Here is a 17,212-nt window from a genome sequence, read left to right on the forward strand (position 1 = left end):
GCCAGAGTAATAATATTATTCCACTGTAGAGGACTGCATCAATTCCACTGTATAGTACTACATTAATTAAGACCTGTGACACCAGGAGTTTGGTTTTCTTGGATCAAGGAAGTTACTTGTCTGTGCTGGAAGCACATGGCTAAGCTTGATTCACCACAGTACATTTCTAAGGGTATGAATCAGGAATAGCACCAGCAGCATAAGCTGCAGGCAGTCAGGCCAAGCACCGCTGTGGTGTCTCTGGGCCTGTCCCAGGACTAGAAAACATGGCTTTATTTGCACTCTGTAATGCACAGCCTCTCTTTTTAGTGCTCAGAGCAATTACTCACGGCAGTGGGGGCAGGTGCAAGTCGCTGACTTGCACAGATAATCGATCTGACACGGTTTATACCCTACAGCCTGTTAGCATCACTCAGGACTGGCTCACTGGGGCCTTAACCTGTGAGCTGTTTTTAACATTGTAAGCACAAAGCAAGGCCTAACAGTGGAACCAACCTGGGCACCAACCTGCTTAAACAAAACGCCTGGTGAGTTTATGAAGAGGAATTAATTGGAGGTGTGATTTCCGGGCCGCTCCACACACTTGGTGTTGCTCACCACCACAGGAGGGCTGCCCTGCAAGTCTGTTGTAGCCTCGGAACCCGATCCCCTACATGAATTTGGCTCCTCGCCCTACACGGCCACAGTTCATTTGGGGCTGCCTCGCAGAGGGGCGCGGCGAAACCCAAAGCCCAAGCCCAGGCCCAGGCCTCTGCTCTGCTTCCCTCATAACGGCCGCCATAGCAACCGCAAGGGCGGAGCCTCCTCCCGCCCAGCCCCGCTAGGGGGCGGCCTTTGTTCTACGTCATCCCGACGTTCCCTGACGTCCGGCAGCACGTCGCAGCGCAGCCGCCAGAGAGAAGGAGACGAGGAGGAAGCAGTTTCTCGGCGGTCGGGCGCGGCCGCCATTTTGTTTGTGCGCGCAGGGCGGACACGGGGCTCGGTCCCTCGCGTTTGTGTCAGCTGTAAGTGGTGGAGGTGAATCTTCTCCCTATGGCTCTCTGCATCTAACGTTTTCCTCTCTTTTTTTTCCGTTTCCGGGGGGGGGGCTAAGCAGCGGCAAAGCGGAGGGGGCCTAGAGGGTTGGTGAGGGGAGGCCGCTTGCGTTGTCTGTGCGGCCTGGGGGCTATAAGCGTAGAGCCCTGAGTGAGGGGTCGATGGAGGAGATGTTAAGGTGGGGTAAGGTCTCCTGTGGCGGAGGTGGCCTCTGGGGAGGCGTGGAGGGGGCAGAGCTGCGTTGGGCACGGTCGGGGTGGGGGCTGTGCGGGTCAGTTATGCAGCGCGGCCTACACAGAGACGTCTAGTGCCTGCCTAGATGGCGGCGGAGACGAGGCCTTCCCCCCCCCCCCCCCCTCGGCACCAAGGGCCTCTCGAGGCCGGTAGAAGACGCCCATTACCCCAATCCACTGCCACGAAGTCCACTTCCACACCAACGGCCGTGGGTTGGGGTGCTTTATGTCTTGTGTTGGGCTTGCGCGTCTGTACCCCAGACGCTTAGAGCGGCCTGGCCGGGTGGACTTTGGTCATCTCGGAGGAATAAAACCTTTGAGTTCCTCCGATTCGTACAGCCTGCCAGGTTTTCTACGAGAGGTATCTAGAAATTGCTGTGGAAGCAGATTATGGTAGGGCTTTTGTGGCCTTCCTGAGGGGCTTTACGTATGGATCTTTTCCAGAGGGTCCGCGGCTCTTAACTGAGAAGCCTCGTGGCAAAATGTGGGAGAGAAAACGGCTTGTGATATTGATTAGGACCGCATGCTATAGGGATGCATATGTCTAGGTTCGCTGCCAGTATTACATAAGGCTTCGGTGCATAAATTTACAGGGAGTGCATAATAGTCAAAAAACGTTAAGGTGGCTCCTACTTTAAAATGTGACGACTTTGGTTTTGCACAGACCAATTTAACAGTTTCGCCCTCATTTACATTTAATTGGCTCCTTTAGGGACAGAATTTGCAACTTCCATCTTTATTCCAGTAATTCTCTGTACACTTGAGTGTCGTGAGGTTAGTCTTCAACTAAACCTAGTTCTAGTTTTCTGTGTCAGATATCCATCTTTCCACCCCCAAGCTCTCTTCTGCAGAACACTTTGATGATGTAATTTAGGTATTTGTCCATTTTAGGGCCTTAGTGCAGCCTGCCTTCAGCCAAATCATGAAGGAAAAAAGGCAATCATAAGTAAAATCCTCAACTGACCTGTAACTGAGTGCATGTGGGGAGCTGAGTGCGTGTGAGGAGCTCTTCACCTCAAAAGTAGAATAACTGAAACCTGGGTATGCTGCATAATTTGAGTTATGTAGGTTGAAAACAGAGGAAAATGGCTTTGGAGCTGTATAAGAAAAGAAGAAATTTAGGGATATAAGTGAAACACTAATGGGTTTTAGTTTTGTCTTCCTCCTTCAGGCATTTTTGTCTGGCATTTGATTTTTATTTCCTTTTATTAAATTTATGATTTGTATTTCTTCTTAATGTATCATAAGGGAGTAAATTTTTTTAAGACCTACATTGTGACTCACCTGAGGGGTGTACCAGTCACCTGTTTTAGCAGTTTGCCACTTTGTTTGCATTATATTTCTATTTTAAAAACAGATTTATGTGAGAAACATTGGTGCAGGTGTCTCATGGTCTTTTTTTTTAACTACCAGCCTGTCACAGGTATTACAGAAGTATAAGTAAGTTTCCTCCCTCTCTTTCAGAACAGCCTTGCCGTTAACATGTTCTGAAGGTTTCTGTTGTAATACCTTCAGTTGGTAATAGAGGAAACCAGTAGTTCTGCGTAAATTTACACAATAAGAAAAGTAATTTAGAAACAAAGGTAGCACTAAAAAATCCCTAGTTACAGTGTCCAGTGACTGTGGAAACCTTTACTTGTGTCAGTTTATTCTTCAGAATATACTGAAACAGATATGTAAGCTTATTCTTACTTTCAAAAACTCCTGCCAAAGAAGAGTAACAAATAATGGTTGGTTTTGTTATACTCTTAATTTTAAAGCTCTGTATTTACTTACTTCTTTTTTTTCTTTTCAGTTGTGCATGTACCTGTTTGAACAGAGAATTCCTGCATATAGCATCCAGCAACAGAAGCTGGTGGGTTTTTGTCTTTAGTGAATCAGCTGAACTGTAAAACACCCACGTACTTGTGTGTTAGCAGAGTTCAAAAATCATGGCTTAGCTCACAGTACTCAAAGTTCTGTGTTTATATAACAGAGTTACTGTGATTGTTGCTAGAACTTTAAAAAGTGTCTGTTTAACAGTGATCTGTAAACAGATTTCTGAGAGAAGTTTTTAGACTGATTGTACATACTTCCAGGTGGTAACTTAGATACAGCATCATATGGATCCAGGTGTTGTTGGAGAGGATGTTTGAAGAGTAAGGTCTCTCTCTGGCAGAAGGTGAAGGAAATGATTTTTAGTCACTTCAGAGTTTATTTAAAACAGGCTTTAATGACATGTTTGAAGCTATTAAGTGAAGATGAGTTGGCCTTTTTAATCTTGCTTTGAGTTTCGTAACAGTGTGTCAGTGTTAGGAATACTACGTCTACTCACCAAACCAAAATCATACATGGGGGAAGCTGAGGAAAAAGACTCATTTGAGGAAATGGTTCTTTATAGGTCCATCATATTTAATCCAACTACTATAGTTTATGTACTGTATAGTACAGTTGATGTACTCTACTTGCATTTACAGATACCAGTTTAATGTTTTGGTTTTTGTGTGGTTTTCTTGGTATGTTTTTTTCCAGTGGCAGATGCGGCATTCAAAACAATCCCATTGTCCCGAATGGGAGGACAGAAAGAGCTGGGATCAAAGGAAGCACAGCAGCAGCCGGAAGCGCAGGAAAAGGTCCCAGAGCAGTGGACGAGAAAGCAAGCACTACAAACCAAATCACATTTCAGAAAGGTATAAGACTCTGGATTGAGTAGCACTAATGTTTCTTACTGTGCCTAAAATAAATACATTTCCAAGATAAGAGTTTTTTGAGTGCCCAGAGTTGGCAGTTCCTTAATGTTTGGTTCACTTAAGAGATATTTGGTTTTGTTACCACAGTACCTGAACCATTGAATAGATATTCTTTAAGAAAACAAGTAAATGTTCCTAGTTTGTTTAACTGTTGTCAGTTAGGTATCGATATTGAATATATCCAGTGTTAAATTTCAAGTAAAAACTGTGCCTGTTCATTTACTTAATGTGAACAAAAGGGAGATAAGGTTTGTTTAACCATTTAATGCAATGGTAAGTACAAGTTTCGCTTACTAATTTGGAGGTGGTTTGCTTTTTCTCCCTTACTGCTTTCACTGGAAAGATGCGTTTTCCTGTTGTGGTTTTTTCATCGATAAGATTCCATGGAATTCTTTTAAGAACTCTTTGCCTTAGTGGCTTTCTTAAAGGTTATTTTTCTGTGCAGAATATCCTTGTTCCAGGTACTCAGGGTTTTAATGTTTACTCCAGAGCACTAAGAACAGTTCTACTTCTTCCAGTCTCCAGGTTTTATTTTTAACACTTTGAAAGCATAGAAGGAGATTACTGCTGTACAAAGAGTGTTTTATCCTATGACTTTGGAGATTGTAACCGAGTTCCTTAGTATATTTTAGAAAGTGTTGCTTCTTTTTCAGTCCAAGTTCCTTGCTTACTGTGCAAACATTCTATACTGTGGACATGATATATTGTTCATGTGGATTGCTGCTGTGTATTTGAGACTGACAATGTTGCTAGACTCCTAATAAAGTAACATCAAAAGCTTCACGATTTTTGGGGAGGGAGTCAATTAGAAAACATTTTTGGTGTAAAGACAGATGCTATTTAACTCTGTAACTCGGCTCAAGTCACTTATCTTGTTGGAACCTCAAGTTTTGAAAGTGGAGAACATTCACTTAAAATATATTTTCAGTCATTATTTGGACGATAGAGCCATAAATGAAAGAGACCATCATGACCGGAGATATGTTGAGGAATACAGAAATGACTTCTGTGAAGTGTATGACCACAGGCATTATCACAGAGACTATGAAAAGAGTCACCATCATCACTATAGCAAATCCTCTGGTCGGAGCAGGAAAAGTAGTCATAAAAGGAAGCATAAGAGACATCATTGCTCCAGTCACCAATCGCATTCGGTATGAGTAATTTTTAACTTTATTATTAATGAATTAGCGGTAATAGACTTCTTAAGTGAGTGCTAGAACTACAGTTCCTGATCACAGTGTTTTAAGAATTATTATTTAAAAGGAATGTGTAGTTGAGTCCATTTGTGAGCACATGAGTATGTCCTTAGTTGAGTTTTGAATCGGTGTTGGGTTGGGGGGTGGGATTATCATCGGTACTAGTTATACATTGGGATTAATCTGAAAAATGCTGTTTCAAAGTTGAAGACAGGTAACTATCCTATTTCAAAGTACAGTTGTCAACTTTCGAGTTTTAGAGCATAGTAAACTATGTTATTTCTGGTAGAGTGAGGTGCCATCCATCCTATTACTAAAAGTAATTGAAGTGACATGCCTTTTTAATGTTAGCTTAATTGGAAGTATGAAAGGTGCATGTCTGGTAAATTGGTAAGAACAATTCTACGCCTGATTCCAGCTAACTTTGATAAGCCATGTTCCTGGCCGATGGCCTCTAATGTCTTTCTGAAGATGGGATAAGTTTGCTGCTTGCCTTCTTTCAAGGCATGCTCTCTGAATTTGTTGTTACTGACGTGTTGCCCAGGGATACATCTTCAGCTCCAGGTGGTTTCTGTCCCATTTCTGCAGTACAAACAGCAAATTGTGTTGGATTATACAATGCAAATTAAGGATTTCAGAGTAATTTTTCTTCTCTCTAAACATGAGGGAAGTAAAATTACTTGGTAGTTTTTTATATTTAGAGTACATGAAGTGTATGTTCTAATAATAGAAACATTTCACCTGACTGTAAGTTTAGATATGTAAATAAATGCTGTTTTTTGCTGTTTGCTAGCAGAGTATTAGTAATAGCGATGTTGCACTCTTAATCTGTCTTCAATTAAGCCACTGTTTGAAAAACAAAATTGTGTTGTTTTTTTCTGTTGCTTTTATCACTTTAAGTATTTATCTGAAAATCTGTTCCTTGCCATGTTTTTCTTCTGTAACATAAACTGTGCCCTGTGAATTTCTGGGGACTGAATTTGAAATTGCTCCTGCCAACTGTTCGTGGCCTGGTGTGTAACTGAATGCCTGAATATCTCCCCGCTGAATGAATTGCGTATTCTGACCTGAATTCACTCTGATATATTGATTGGCTGGACGATCTTGGTGCCGTTTCCAGAAGAGTCACCGAAGGAAAAGATCCAGGAGTGTAGAGGATGATGAGGAGGGTCACCTGATCTGTGAAAGTGGAGACGTTCTAAGAGCAAGATGTATAGAACATTTTTCAACACTTCTAAAAAACTTTTCAGCAAAAAATCTGTATAGTATAGTATGTCAGAGGAGGGGGGCTAAAAAAATCTTCATTGCTCTTTTGTTCTGTTTTTTTTGTGCTTTTTTGTTTTTTTGCATATCTTCTTTTCTATAGAATTTAAATACTGTGTTCAAAAAGTTCCAATTAGTAAATGAATCTTGAGATTAGAACAAGAGATAGGTATTTTTTTTTGCTAACTGTTTTCATGACACCTGTTCCACTAAGATAATGCATTCAGATGCTGAGATTTAAAGTAATTATGTTTTTGTAATGGCACATTTTTAAATCTACATTAATAATGTTCATTGTTGTTGAAGTAATTTTATAATTCTAACTTGTGTTTGTTCTTTGTAGATGAAATTGTTGCGACTTTAGGAGAAGGAGCTTTTGGAAAAGTAGTGGAGTGTATAGATCATGATATGTAAGTGTTTGTTATCTCTGTAAGGGGATCTCATAACAAAAGATGCTTCTTAGCTCAGAAATTAAGGCTCAGAGATGTTTTCTTTGAAGGGAAGTTGCAATTCAAATGAAGTGTTGCAGTATATTTAAGAAGAAAATTATTCTGTTTCTGAGAGCCACCTTGTAAGCTTTTTTAAGTTTCTTCAGTCATCTCTTCCAATACTATAAATGTTTTTTGTTTCTTATATTGCTCTTTGTAAGGCTTATAACAATACTTCCCCCCAAACTGTGTAAACATGTGATGCAAACTGCTAATTACTAAGATGTCATCTCCTCTTTTTGAAGAGGGAGAACTATGTTTTGCTTCATCATGTTTTTCTGTTACTTCTACAAGTGCAGTTGCCATAACTAGAGAATGTGAGGGTATATAAAGAGTTTAGAATTGATTTGGGAGACTGACCTTTAGAAAATTTTGCAGCGAGATGCTGCGAAAGTATTTTTGGTTCTTAGTGACAGCAGTTTCTTGGAAGTAGTTGCTTGGAATTGGTTGAGCTGTAAATTTCTTTCCTCAGTCCCCGTAGTCAGAATTATCCTTTGAATTTTTTGCGAATGCACAGTACTGCAGTATCCAGTCATTTGTTGATGGAGTGGTTATTTCCATCTGATGGCATGTGTGGTGGAGGAGAAGAAAATGACTTTATTTCCACTTCTGTATGTGCTAGAAGTATTAAATAGTAAAACTCATTGGTTTAGCCATGTGTTACATATCTGCAGTTCTGTGACATGGTTCTAGTGTTCTTTTCCCCTCTGCCTTTGGTTGGTTGGTCTGTCATTTCACAAGTTAAGTGTTTAGGAGCTTGGGATCCTGTTGTAAGGACAGACGGTGCTCTCAAGTCGTTAGAATCTAAATAGCTCTACAGAGATATTTAAAGATTGAGAGTGAATTGAATAGAATTAACTATATCTGTGTTCCATTTACGTAATAGCCTTATTGTTTGCATGTTACACTGAGTGCAGGTTAGTTTTCACTGGTACGAAATACTCAGAATCTCAACTTCAGAATTGATTCAGGTCCCCTGGTTCCATAGGAGCACTGGAGAAGAGCCGGAACAAGTTGTGCAAGTTGGAGGAAAAAAATCTCACATTTTTTCAGAGCTTACCTCGAATGAGAACTTTGATACATTCATAAGTAATCTTGTAGCTGGATTCCTCACGTTTATTCTACCTTAGATATGAGGACTGTGTAGTTAATGTGGCATTTACTAATTTACTTGTGATGCTTTCCTTTCTTTTGAAGGAGAGGAATGCACGTAGCAGTTAAAATTGTGAAAAATGTCGGTAGATACCGAGAGGCAGCCCGTTCAGAAATACAGGTGTTGGAACACTTGAACACCATGGATCCAAGCAGCACTTTGTAAGTATGAAATTAGAATACTTAGCATACTGAGGATTTGTAGAAGATAATTACTTCATAAATTGAGTTTTCTTTTTATTCTTCTTTTTAAGCCGCTGCGTCCAAATGTTGGAATGGTTTGATCACCATGGCCATGTTTGTATTGTGTTTGAGCTACTGGGACTTAGTACTTATGACTTTATTAAGGAAAACAGCTTTCTGCCATTTCACATTAATGACATCAGAAATATGGCTTATCAGATTTGCCAGTCTATTAACTGTAAGTAAAACTCAAAACTCTTATCAAATATATTTGGGGTTTTGTTTGTTTGTTTGTTTTCCTTTAGGAAATGATGTATTAATTTTGGAATACTGTTCTTTTTTCCTTGTAGTTTTACACCATAATAAACTAACTCATACAGATTTAAAACCTGAGAACATCTTGTTTGTGGAGTCTGATTACATAGTGAAGTACAATGCCAAAATGGTAAGTTTGTTCTTTGTTTCCCCCAGCTTGAATTGGGCTACTTCTGTCTTCATCTGAACTTCTCTAAAATATATGTGTAGAAACGTTAAGTGATAAGAGTTTGTTTTCCTACTGTTTGGGGGGTTTTGTGCTCTTTGAGATGTACTGTCTGGTCACTATAGTTAAGTTCTTGGCTGTTTAATGAAGGTCTGGCATTCATAGGGAGCATTGTGTTAATGGATTTGAATTTAGCCAGGTTTATTTCCTTCATATTTCTTAAGCCATTTGATGTCAGATCTTCCTTTCTATGTGATTACCCTGGAGGCTGAAGTTCCTATCAGTTTTGCAGTCCTTGACTTAACAGCTGAGATGAATTTTCTGTTTGTCATCAACATGTGATACTGTTGGGTAGCGTTACAGTTGGCACAGGCCCCAAATAGGACTGCTCTGACCAGTGTCTTGTAAGTCTAAGAAAACAGGAAGACACAGCATTAGGGTGAGAACTTGTCTGCACGAATCGTTTTGAGCACTGGCAGGAATTAAAGTTCATCTTGCTCTTGTTTTGAAATATAAAAACTCAAAGACAAAAAAGCAGTGTGGACTTCATTGCCTCTAGTCTATGCATAAGGCTTGATTTTATTATTTTAGAGCTAAAGTTACATAAATGAGGGTATGCACCAATGGACAGAAAAAGGCAGGACAAGAGAGAACAGCTAACTGAAGTTAACTTGAAGGTTAACAACAGAGGAAAGGAGTTACCTGGGGAAAGGTTTTTACTCGCCTGTTTGAAGTATTCAGATTACATCACTTTGTTACCAGCTCCTCCTCCTCCTTGCAGCTTGAGCTGAATAGGAACTGATGTATTTTGAAGGAGTGTTTTACTACATAGGTTTAATTTTTAGCATTTAACGTTAACAGCTTTTGGCTAAGCATGCTTTTAAATACTAACAGCATTTTGATTTTCTTGCAGAAGCGAGATGAACGCACTTTGAAAAACACAGACATCAAAGTCGTTGATTTTGGAAGTGCAACTTTTGATGATGAACATCACAGTACCTTAGTGTCTACAAGACATTACAGAGCTCCGGAGGTTATTTTAGGTCAGTAGAGACTTTTTAATCTTCTCACAGTTACAGTTTCTTCAGCTGTGTTTACTCTGTAAACTGGAGTAGTTGCTCATGGTTCTGGTAATTCAGTCATCTCTCATGGATGGTGGTGTTGGAATTCTTGAGAGTAGACAGTAAAAACTCAAAACAGAAGTCCAGACATGTTCCTTTACCCACTTTCTCCCACCAAGGTTTGGGGAGAGGTATGGAGGGGGGAAATAGGCATCAGTAAATGCATGGAATCAGGGCATATGCTTTGTGGATTACAGGTTTTGAGAATATTTTAAACAGTAAAACATACACTTTACCTCTTTTGCAGCACTGGGATGGTCACAGCCTTGTGATGTTTGGAGTATTGGTTGCATTCTAATTGAGTATTACCTGGGATTTACAGTGTTCCAGGTATGTGAATAGAGTTAAACTGAATGTTTTTGTTCGACTGCTGATTTTTGATTGTTTAATGACATGTACTTAACTGTTACTGTAAAAGGCATAACCTTACAGGCTTTTTAAGGATTATATAGATAAGTTTGTAAAGACGGCAGGCATATATGAAGATGTGATGTCTGGAATATATCCTTCAGACTATTTAAGGTGCTTTGTTCTGGCTTTCTGGATGACAAAGTCTGTATAGAGTCTGAAGATAATGCTGGAATTAAGAGTAAAGAAAACCTACTCCTACAAAACTTGGTTTATGAACTCTGTTGTTCAGGGGACATCTTAGCTGTAGAACGTGCTGTATAACAAGCTGCATTGCATAATCTATTTGTAATAATTTAAGGCGTTAATGTGTAAAGATACCGTAACAGTATTCTGGCAAACGACTTGCTTTTAGATGACGTGTTACCTGAGAGTAGAAACGTGTTAAGTGCATTTATTGCTTTTTCCACACAGACACATGATAGTAAAGAACACTTGGCTATGATGGAAAGAATACTAGGGCCTCTGCCAGCTCACATGATCAAGAAATCCAGGTAAGTTATTACAGAAGAAGTAGGTTTCCTAATACTTTATTATTCAAAGAGAAATCTTAAAAGTTCTCATTGTTAGCTATGTGATTCTAAAGATCAACAAAGAGACTTCCAGGCTTCTTTTTACCTCTTAGTCTATTGCAAGAAATTGGTCAGATTTAGGTGAATTAAATAGTTGACAGTAGTCCTGGTTTTAGTCTTAAGTGCTGCTCTTTAAAGACATTTGGGAATGTTCAGTAGAACACCTGAAAGCATCCATCTCTTGTTTTCTAAATAATCTGACAATGGTAACAAAAACAACAGCTCCGAATAAATAAAGAAATGTTAGGTACCAAATGCGAAGGGGTGTGCAGGAAAACTTCCGTGGTGTTTCAGAACTTCTGAGAAAAGCATCTGCCTTCACTTGGTGCACTCACGTTATCTTAACATTACTTCCCTTGTTCTGCAGGAAGCATTATTTCCACCATGACCAGTTGGACTGGGATGAACACAGCTCTGCAGGACGCTACGTTAGGAGACGCTGTAAGCCTTTAAAGGTAGGAGACAACACTTTTGTTACTTTGTTAGATTCATGGTTGTGAAAGATCTCTTTAAAATACTTCCTTTTATTTTCTTTCAGGAATTCATGCATTGCCAAGACACAGATCATCAAAGACTCTTCGACCTTGTTCGCAGGATGCTGGAATACGATCCAGCCAAACGAATTACTCTTGATGAAGCTTTGCAGCATCCTTTTTTTGAACCATTAAATAAGTAAATTCAAAGATCTTTTATGCTTCTTCAAGGAGATTTCCTAGACTGTGTCAGTCAACAGAGGTTGCATGAAACTTTTGTAAGCGTTAAATTATTTTGTACAGTTAAGTCTGTAAATAATGCCATATGTTTTGTATGACTGTTATGTTTACCTTGTTGAGCAGTTGTAGTCTTATGGGTAAGTGAAAAATAAAAGTAATTTTCCTTTTTAATTTTCTCTCTGAAGCTGTAACCCCTCTCCCTCTGTGGATGGGGTTTGTTAAACATCTGACTTCAGGTGAGGAGTCTGTGCTAGTTCTGAAACATTCAGTAATTTAAACAGTCTTCCATGTAATCACAGAGAAAAGATTTGAAGGGCTGAGGCTATCTAATCATGCTGTATAGTATGTTGTGATAGCATTCTGAAATACCGGTTGTGTGTATTCTCAGTAGAGATCTCTTCTGTGGGTCACCTGTCAAAGAGCGTGTGTTGCTCTGGCTAATTTGTCTCTGGAAGCTTGTTGATGCTTTCAGTATTAAGTATTTATAGGCAGGTTTTTTTGTCAAGGCCTGAAAATTAACATTTCGTATTTTCAGTATTGTTTTAATTCATTAAAGGTGAGCAATTTAATGAAGAGTTTTAGAGGAGTTGTACTGCCCCTGGAGAAAAATGCAGAGAAATAACTGTGTGCTACAGATTGTCACATATCTAGGCTTTCCTCCTGCAGTAGTAACAAGATCATTCCAAAGTCTTCAAATACCTATCTCTGTGACGCTTGATTTCTTATTACCGATAAATTGAGTAATCTTGGCAACGGAGAGACACTGTCATTGGACTGGAAATGGGAAGGAGGGGGACAGGTTCAGCTGTGACTCCTGAACTCAGGTGTCGAGAGGAGAAGGGTACTGCTTTCTAAGCCCAGTTGACGCACTTTGGTAGTTTTTGCTTTTCAGTGTTCAAATTGATGCTTTCCTAGTCTTGTTCAGCACTTGTAATCCATTTGACATGTAGGGTTGGCTTGCTGGGCAGGAGGGAAGCTTCTAGGGTTCGTTTAGGCTGGCTGTAGGTGCAGTAAGTTTTGGCAATTTATTTTCAGTCCTGACTTCACCGTGTAAGTCTTTCTTAAGGGAGGAAACACTAAATTGTTTCAGCTCCGCAGGAGTCTTGGCTTCAGGTTTTGTGCTTGCTAAGTCTTGATGTGGGGTAAGATTTTAAGCCGATGTCCTTGTTTCACTGATGTGGAGGCGGCTTAATTTGCAAGAGGCTCCAGACATACATATTGGGGGTTGTGTAGAGCTGGGGCAAGCTTTGAAAGCTTATCTTCTGTAGGCGCTGCCCCCTCCTGTGCTTGATTATCTCATAATAGATGATGTTCACATCATTGTTTCTACTCTGCATGACAGAAAACGTAACGGTTGGTACTATCCAGCTCAGTGAGGAGAGTGAGGGCAGAAGTGAATTCTTTCCCTTGCTTCTGCCCTCATTATTTCCCATCCCACACCTTCAGAGGTAAAGCAAAGGCTTGGCTGAGCCTATCAGTTAAGCAACGCAAATCAAAGGCAGATGGGGGGGGGAAGTTTATAAGCTGCTATAACTATTAAACTGTAACTATAAAAGAGTTTGTCAAAATTAGTAAGGGTAGGACTGCATACTCGTGCTTCAAGAGTACTTGTAGCCTTGGGTAGTGTAGGTATTAAAATGCATTGCACTTGCTAAAGGAGATACGTGCTACTACAATCACACATTATAGAAACCTGTTTAAATTCTTTCCTTCTCTTAGAAGGAATCTTAACCCCTGCGCCTCCCATTGTCTTAACATGTAAGTATAATGGGGGTAGTTTGTAATCTTTCGTGTTTGCATGAAGCTAGTTCTAACTCCTTATAGCTGCTGGTAAATAATTACAGGATCCTTTTGCGTCTTTCTCTACACTTCAGATTTTTAGCTGTTGTACATTGCAAACATGGTCTGTAAATCCATGAACAGTTCAGCCACACCACCACCACCCACCTCCCTCACATATCAGGTACGCATTTCACTAAACACAGGCGACAGGACAAAATAAAGCTGTTGTGAGTGAGCAGACCAGGCTTTACTCCACAGAACCTCCCGAACCGCTGCTACTGTGTGCGTGCAATCAAACTCACAGGGCTTGTAAGTGAAGTCTCAGCAGGCTCATGGCAGGGGGTGGGGGAGAGGTAAGGAAGAGGCTGCTTTTGAAAACCTGGGGTTTTCTTTGATCCTTGGGCCCATGGAGAGCAGGAAATGGTTGTTACTGAAGGATACAGATATGCCTGGCTCACTGCTTTGGTAATAGTGGCTGTCAAAAAGCAGCTTGCAGTGCACACCCTGGCAGTCCAGGTACAAGGGTACGTGTTGTTAATGCACTTACTAGACCATGCGCTAGTACCATTTTCTAGCTGGCCTAGGCTTCGCTCATCTGTTCTCAAAGAATTACTCCTAGAAGAAGAGCAGGGTGTTGGGCTAGGAGGCAAAGACTGGGTTTGTATACCATGTGCTTAGAGTCTAGACAGGCAGTAAGTTATCCGGGGATGTTTTATAGGCAAGTTCAGAGCTGACGTGATGAGATCTGTAACAGTGAGAAAAAGGCTGTGGTGGTTGGCTAAGTCTGGGGTGCTTCATGCTCGTATGTGAGCATCGTTTCTCTTGTTCAGAGGCTCCCTAAGGCAGATGTGGCTCTTGGATCTGCTAACCCCGGTGAAGACCTGCTGGGATTGGCCATGAAGTCCCTTCCCCGGGCCGGGTCAGGGCTGGGCTCAGGCAGCACAAAGCTCCCCTTCGCTTGACGCCTCTTGCGGGTCGCGCTCGTGGGGAGCGAGGGTCCCGTCCGGTGAGCGGCTCTGCCCGGGGGTATCCGCTGCGGCCCCGCTGGAGGGCGCCCGCTCCGCGGCCGCTTGCGCGGCTGCCTCCTGTGGCTCTGCGGCTGGAGCCGAGCCCCTCGGTCCCGGGGCCGCCCGCAGGGCACGGCCGGGACCCCCGGGGAAGGGAGGGCGGGGAGCAAGGGGGAAGGAGCGGTCCCCGCCGGGGGGGGCGGGCAGAGGGGTGGGATCTGCTCCGCGCAATCCCCGATGGAGGGCGGCGGGCAGCGCTCGGAGCATCCCCCCTTCCCCAGCGCGGGGGGGAGGCGGCGGGGGAGCCGCCACCCCCCGCTTCCTCCGTTTAAGACCCGGGGCTGGCGGGGCTGGCGGAGGAGAGCGGTGTCTCCGCAGCTGCCGGCCCCACTTCCGCGGCGCGCAGCGCGCAGGGCGGGCGCTGGATGCGCCGGCGGGGGCAGGCGGGCGGCAGCCGAGCGGGACCCCGCGCAGCGGCGCGATGAGCGCGGGCAGCGGAGCCGCGGCGGGCACCGCCACCTCCGCCCTCTGCCTGCTCCTCTCGCTCACCGCCGTGGCCGTGTGCCTGCTGCTGGGCGCCAAGACGGCGGAGCTGCAGGGCCGGCTGGCAGCCCTGGAGGAGCGCGGACCCGGGCCGCTGCTGGACGCGCTGCAGCCCCGCGTGGAGCAGCTCTTCCGAGAGGTGAGTCCCGCCGCACAGGACCGGGGACGGGCGCTTGGGCAGGGAGCTGCGGGGAACCCCCCGCGCGCCCTGTGGGTCCCGGCGGCTGTTTCCCCTGGGGAAAACTTGCTCCTTTCAGCCAAACTTCGCCCGTTACGGACGAGGCGTTGCAGAGCCCTTAGGATTTAAGAGCGAAAATGGCCCAGATGGAAAGGCTGCTATTTATGTTCGAGGACACGCGACTTTGTCCCTCGTTCTATTCACTGGCAAAGATAACGCGAGTACCTAAATGCTATTTACCTTCTAATGCGATGGACTATGATTTCCTAGATAGAAATTTTGCAAACACGATCCCTGTTATCGGGACAGCCTCTCGCAGAGTATCGTGTGGTCCAGCAGTGCTGAACTGCGTTTTGGCAGGTAGAGAAGATGAGCAACTAGTTAATTCACTTTCAGCCCCAGGGTTTTCAGAGATTATCCAATAAAGATTTCTGTGCTGGAAGATTTCTCCCATCTGGAGAACGATTATCCACACTGGTGCCCTTCTCCATAACTAAACCGTATCTTTGGGAGGAGTTACACTTGATCCCAGGCTTGTATTTTTCCCCAGACTCTGGTGTTTAGGTTTGGGGCTTTCCACAGACAATGAGTGTGGGGAGGGCTCCCATAGGAAATGCTGGAAGATCCCACAGTTGTTTTGGTGGACTTGGGTAAACCGTAGTTCATAAAGCACAGCACCGCTACGGGGCTGCCGCGGGACGCTCCGCTGCGATCGCTCCTGACATCTGGCGAAGGTTTTACACCGGGATTAGTTAACGGCCTGGCTGGGGTGCAGAGCACGGAGCTGCATTACAGCCAGGGAGCCCCCACCGAGCAGAAATGTGTTTGTCAGCAGCGCCTTCCAGCTGTGAGCACCTCTGGGGCTGCGCGGGGGATGGATGGAGGCAGCGCGGGTGGGACAAGCCCTCATCCTGCCTGTTGCTGTCGGAGTGACGGTGGGAGCATTCACTCACCTGGAAGCCCGGTTCCATTGCTGTGCCTGGGTAAAAGGGGAATGTTAAGAAGTGTTTTTGTGACCCCCCCTGAATACCAGACTAGGGGGGAGACCGCCGGGTGTGATCACAGAGCCCAGTTAACGTCTTCTCTCCGGGCAGGAATTAGCCTGCCAGTCGTGGCAGTTGTTCTGTTCCAATTACTCCAATAAATGTGCTCAGCAATGGGAATGGTTTCTGTGGCACTGCCTCAGATCATGTGCAACCTCTTGCTGAGATTTAGTTAAGTGTAGAAAGCTTGTTTTGTACTGGGAACGCTCAGATGGAGATTATACAGGGGAAAACAGAGCAAAACCGCATAATTGGGCTTCTAATGCAAGAGGGAGCTTGTTGAAACGCTTTGTATGACCAATGTTTTGTCAATACTGAAAGCAAACCTTGAAACGAGTAACAGATTCAAGGAATGAGTGGTAGCGATTGGGCTGTCTATTAATAGTTCTTTTAAATGAACCTCTTCATGTATGGTAATGTTTCAGAAAGCTCCTGTCTCTTGACCAAACCCGTCTCTGTTTCATAAGACTCCTCGCTCATCAGGCGACTTCTTTCTGTGCTGGAGAGTTTCTGGGGAGCGAGGGAGTACTTCCATCATCATGAACATCAACTGGTGCCTGGGGTCAGCTTTTCTGTTCAGTTCTGTGTTGGGCCTCCTTTGAAGTTTGCCACAACATTTCAGAAGTGAAACCAAAGCCCCATACGCTCTCTGTGCATGACCCAGCGTACTTTGTTCTCTGTCACTGCACCAAAAGCATTACCCCATCTACCAGTCTAAGGGTTTGCTGGAGTAATTTATGGCAGAGCTGTGTATGAAGAGCAGCAAATACAACACCAACATGCTGGCTCTGTTTCTTTTAGTGTTGTTTAAATGTGTGGCAAGTAAAGGAGGATAGGAAATAATAAAGCGTGAGTGTGTAGTTAAGGCAATGAAAGGCAATTTGGACAGCTAGGATTTCATTTCTGGCCCTGTGAAAGGCACCTGAGAAATTGCTGATTATAATGTGGTGGGGCTTTGCCCTTCCCTTGGCTGGGACATGCTGCAGGGTCCTGCTCTGATGCCCTCTGAAACGTTTCCAACAGCGTGGTCTGAACGTGGTAGCATCGCCACTTGCTCTACATCCAAGCCCCAGTTTGCAGTG

The 17,212-nt window shown here is 43.5% G+C and overlaps 2 protein-coding genes across 6 annotated transcripts in view; both read left to right on the forward strand.

The window, feature by feature from the left end:
* Positions 1-869: 869 nt before the first annotated feature.
* On the forward strand, positions 870-11,748 carry CLK4 (CDC like kinase 4). 5 transcript variants are annotated; one of them, XM_061456984.1, is made up of 14 exons: positions 870-1,004; positions 3,064-3,123; positions 3,780-3,937; positions 4,926-5,151; positions 6,317-6,407; positions 6,803-6,869; positions 8,145-8,261; positions 8,354-8,520; positions 8,633-8,727; positions 9,677-9,806; positions 10,132-10,214; positions 10,707-10,786; positions 11,232-11,319; positions 11,403-11,748. In XM_061456984.1, exons 2-14 carry the CDS (start codon positions 3,070-3,072, stop codon positions 11,538-11,540), a joined length of 1,494 nt encoding a protein of 497 aa, XP_061312968.1. In that variant the 5' UTR covers positions 870-1,004; positions 3,064-3,069; the 3' UTR covers positions 11,541-11,748. The 5 variants fall into 5 exon arrangements, with proteins under 5 accessions (XP_061312968.1, XP_061312971.1, XP_061312970.1 ...); XM_061456986.1 differs by having other exon boundaries at positions 876-1,017; XM_061456987.1 differs by lacking the exon at positions 3,064-3,123.
* A 3,103-nt stretch (positions 11,749-14,851) lies between these two features.
* Positions 14,852-17,212, forward strand: part of LOC133271267 (collagen alpha-1(XXIII) chain-like) — a gene marked incomplete at its 5' end in the record, with an annotated part of 171,518 nt that continues 169,157 nt past the window's right edge. Inside the window, one exon of the mRNA XM_061457214.1 lies at positions 14,852-15,048. Coding sequence (XP_061313198.1) covers positions 14,852-15,048 — 197 coding nt within the window. The remainder of the gene's footprint in view (positions 15,049-17,212) is intronic.

The sequence above is a fragment of the Pezoporus flaviventris genome, unplaced genomic scaffold, assembly GCF_033815535.1.
Source record: "Pezoporus flaviventris isolate CSIRO_AGI_PZ_B2104156 unplaced genomic scaffold, CSIRO_AGI_Pfla_v1 ptg000023l, whole genome shotgun sequence".
Classification (NCBI taxonomy): domain Eukaryota; kingdom Metazoa; phylum Chordata; class Aves; order Psittaciformes; family Psittacidae; genus Pezoporus; species Pezoporus flaviventris.

Bases quoted from the DNA above. Each gene is read 5' to 3' on its own strand.
- CLK4 (XM_061456984.1), top strand. From the start codon at position 3,070: ATGTACCTGTTTGAACAGAGAATTCCTGCATATAGCATCCAGCAACAG. The intron at 8,521-8,632 runs GTAAGTAAAACT...TTTTCCTTGTAG, and splicing joins GATTTGCCAGTCTATTAACT to TTTTACACCATAATAAACTA. The intron at 9,807-10,131 runs GTCAGTAGAGAC...CCTCTTTTGCAG, and splicing joins AGCTCCGGAGGTTATTTTAG to CACTGGGATGGTCACAGCCT.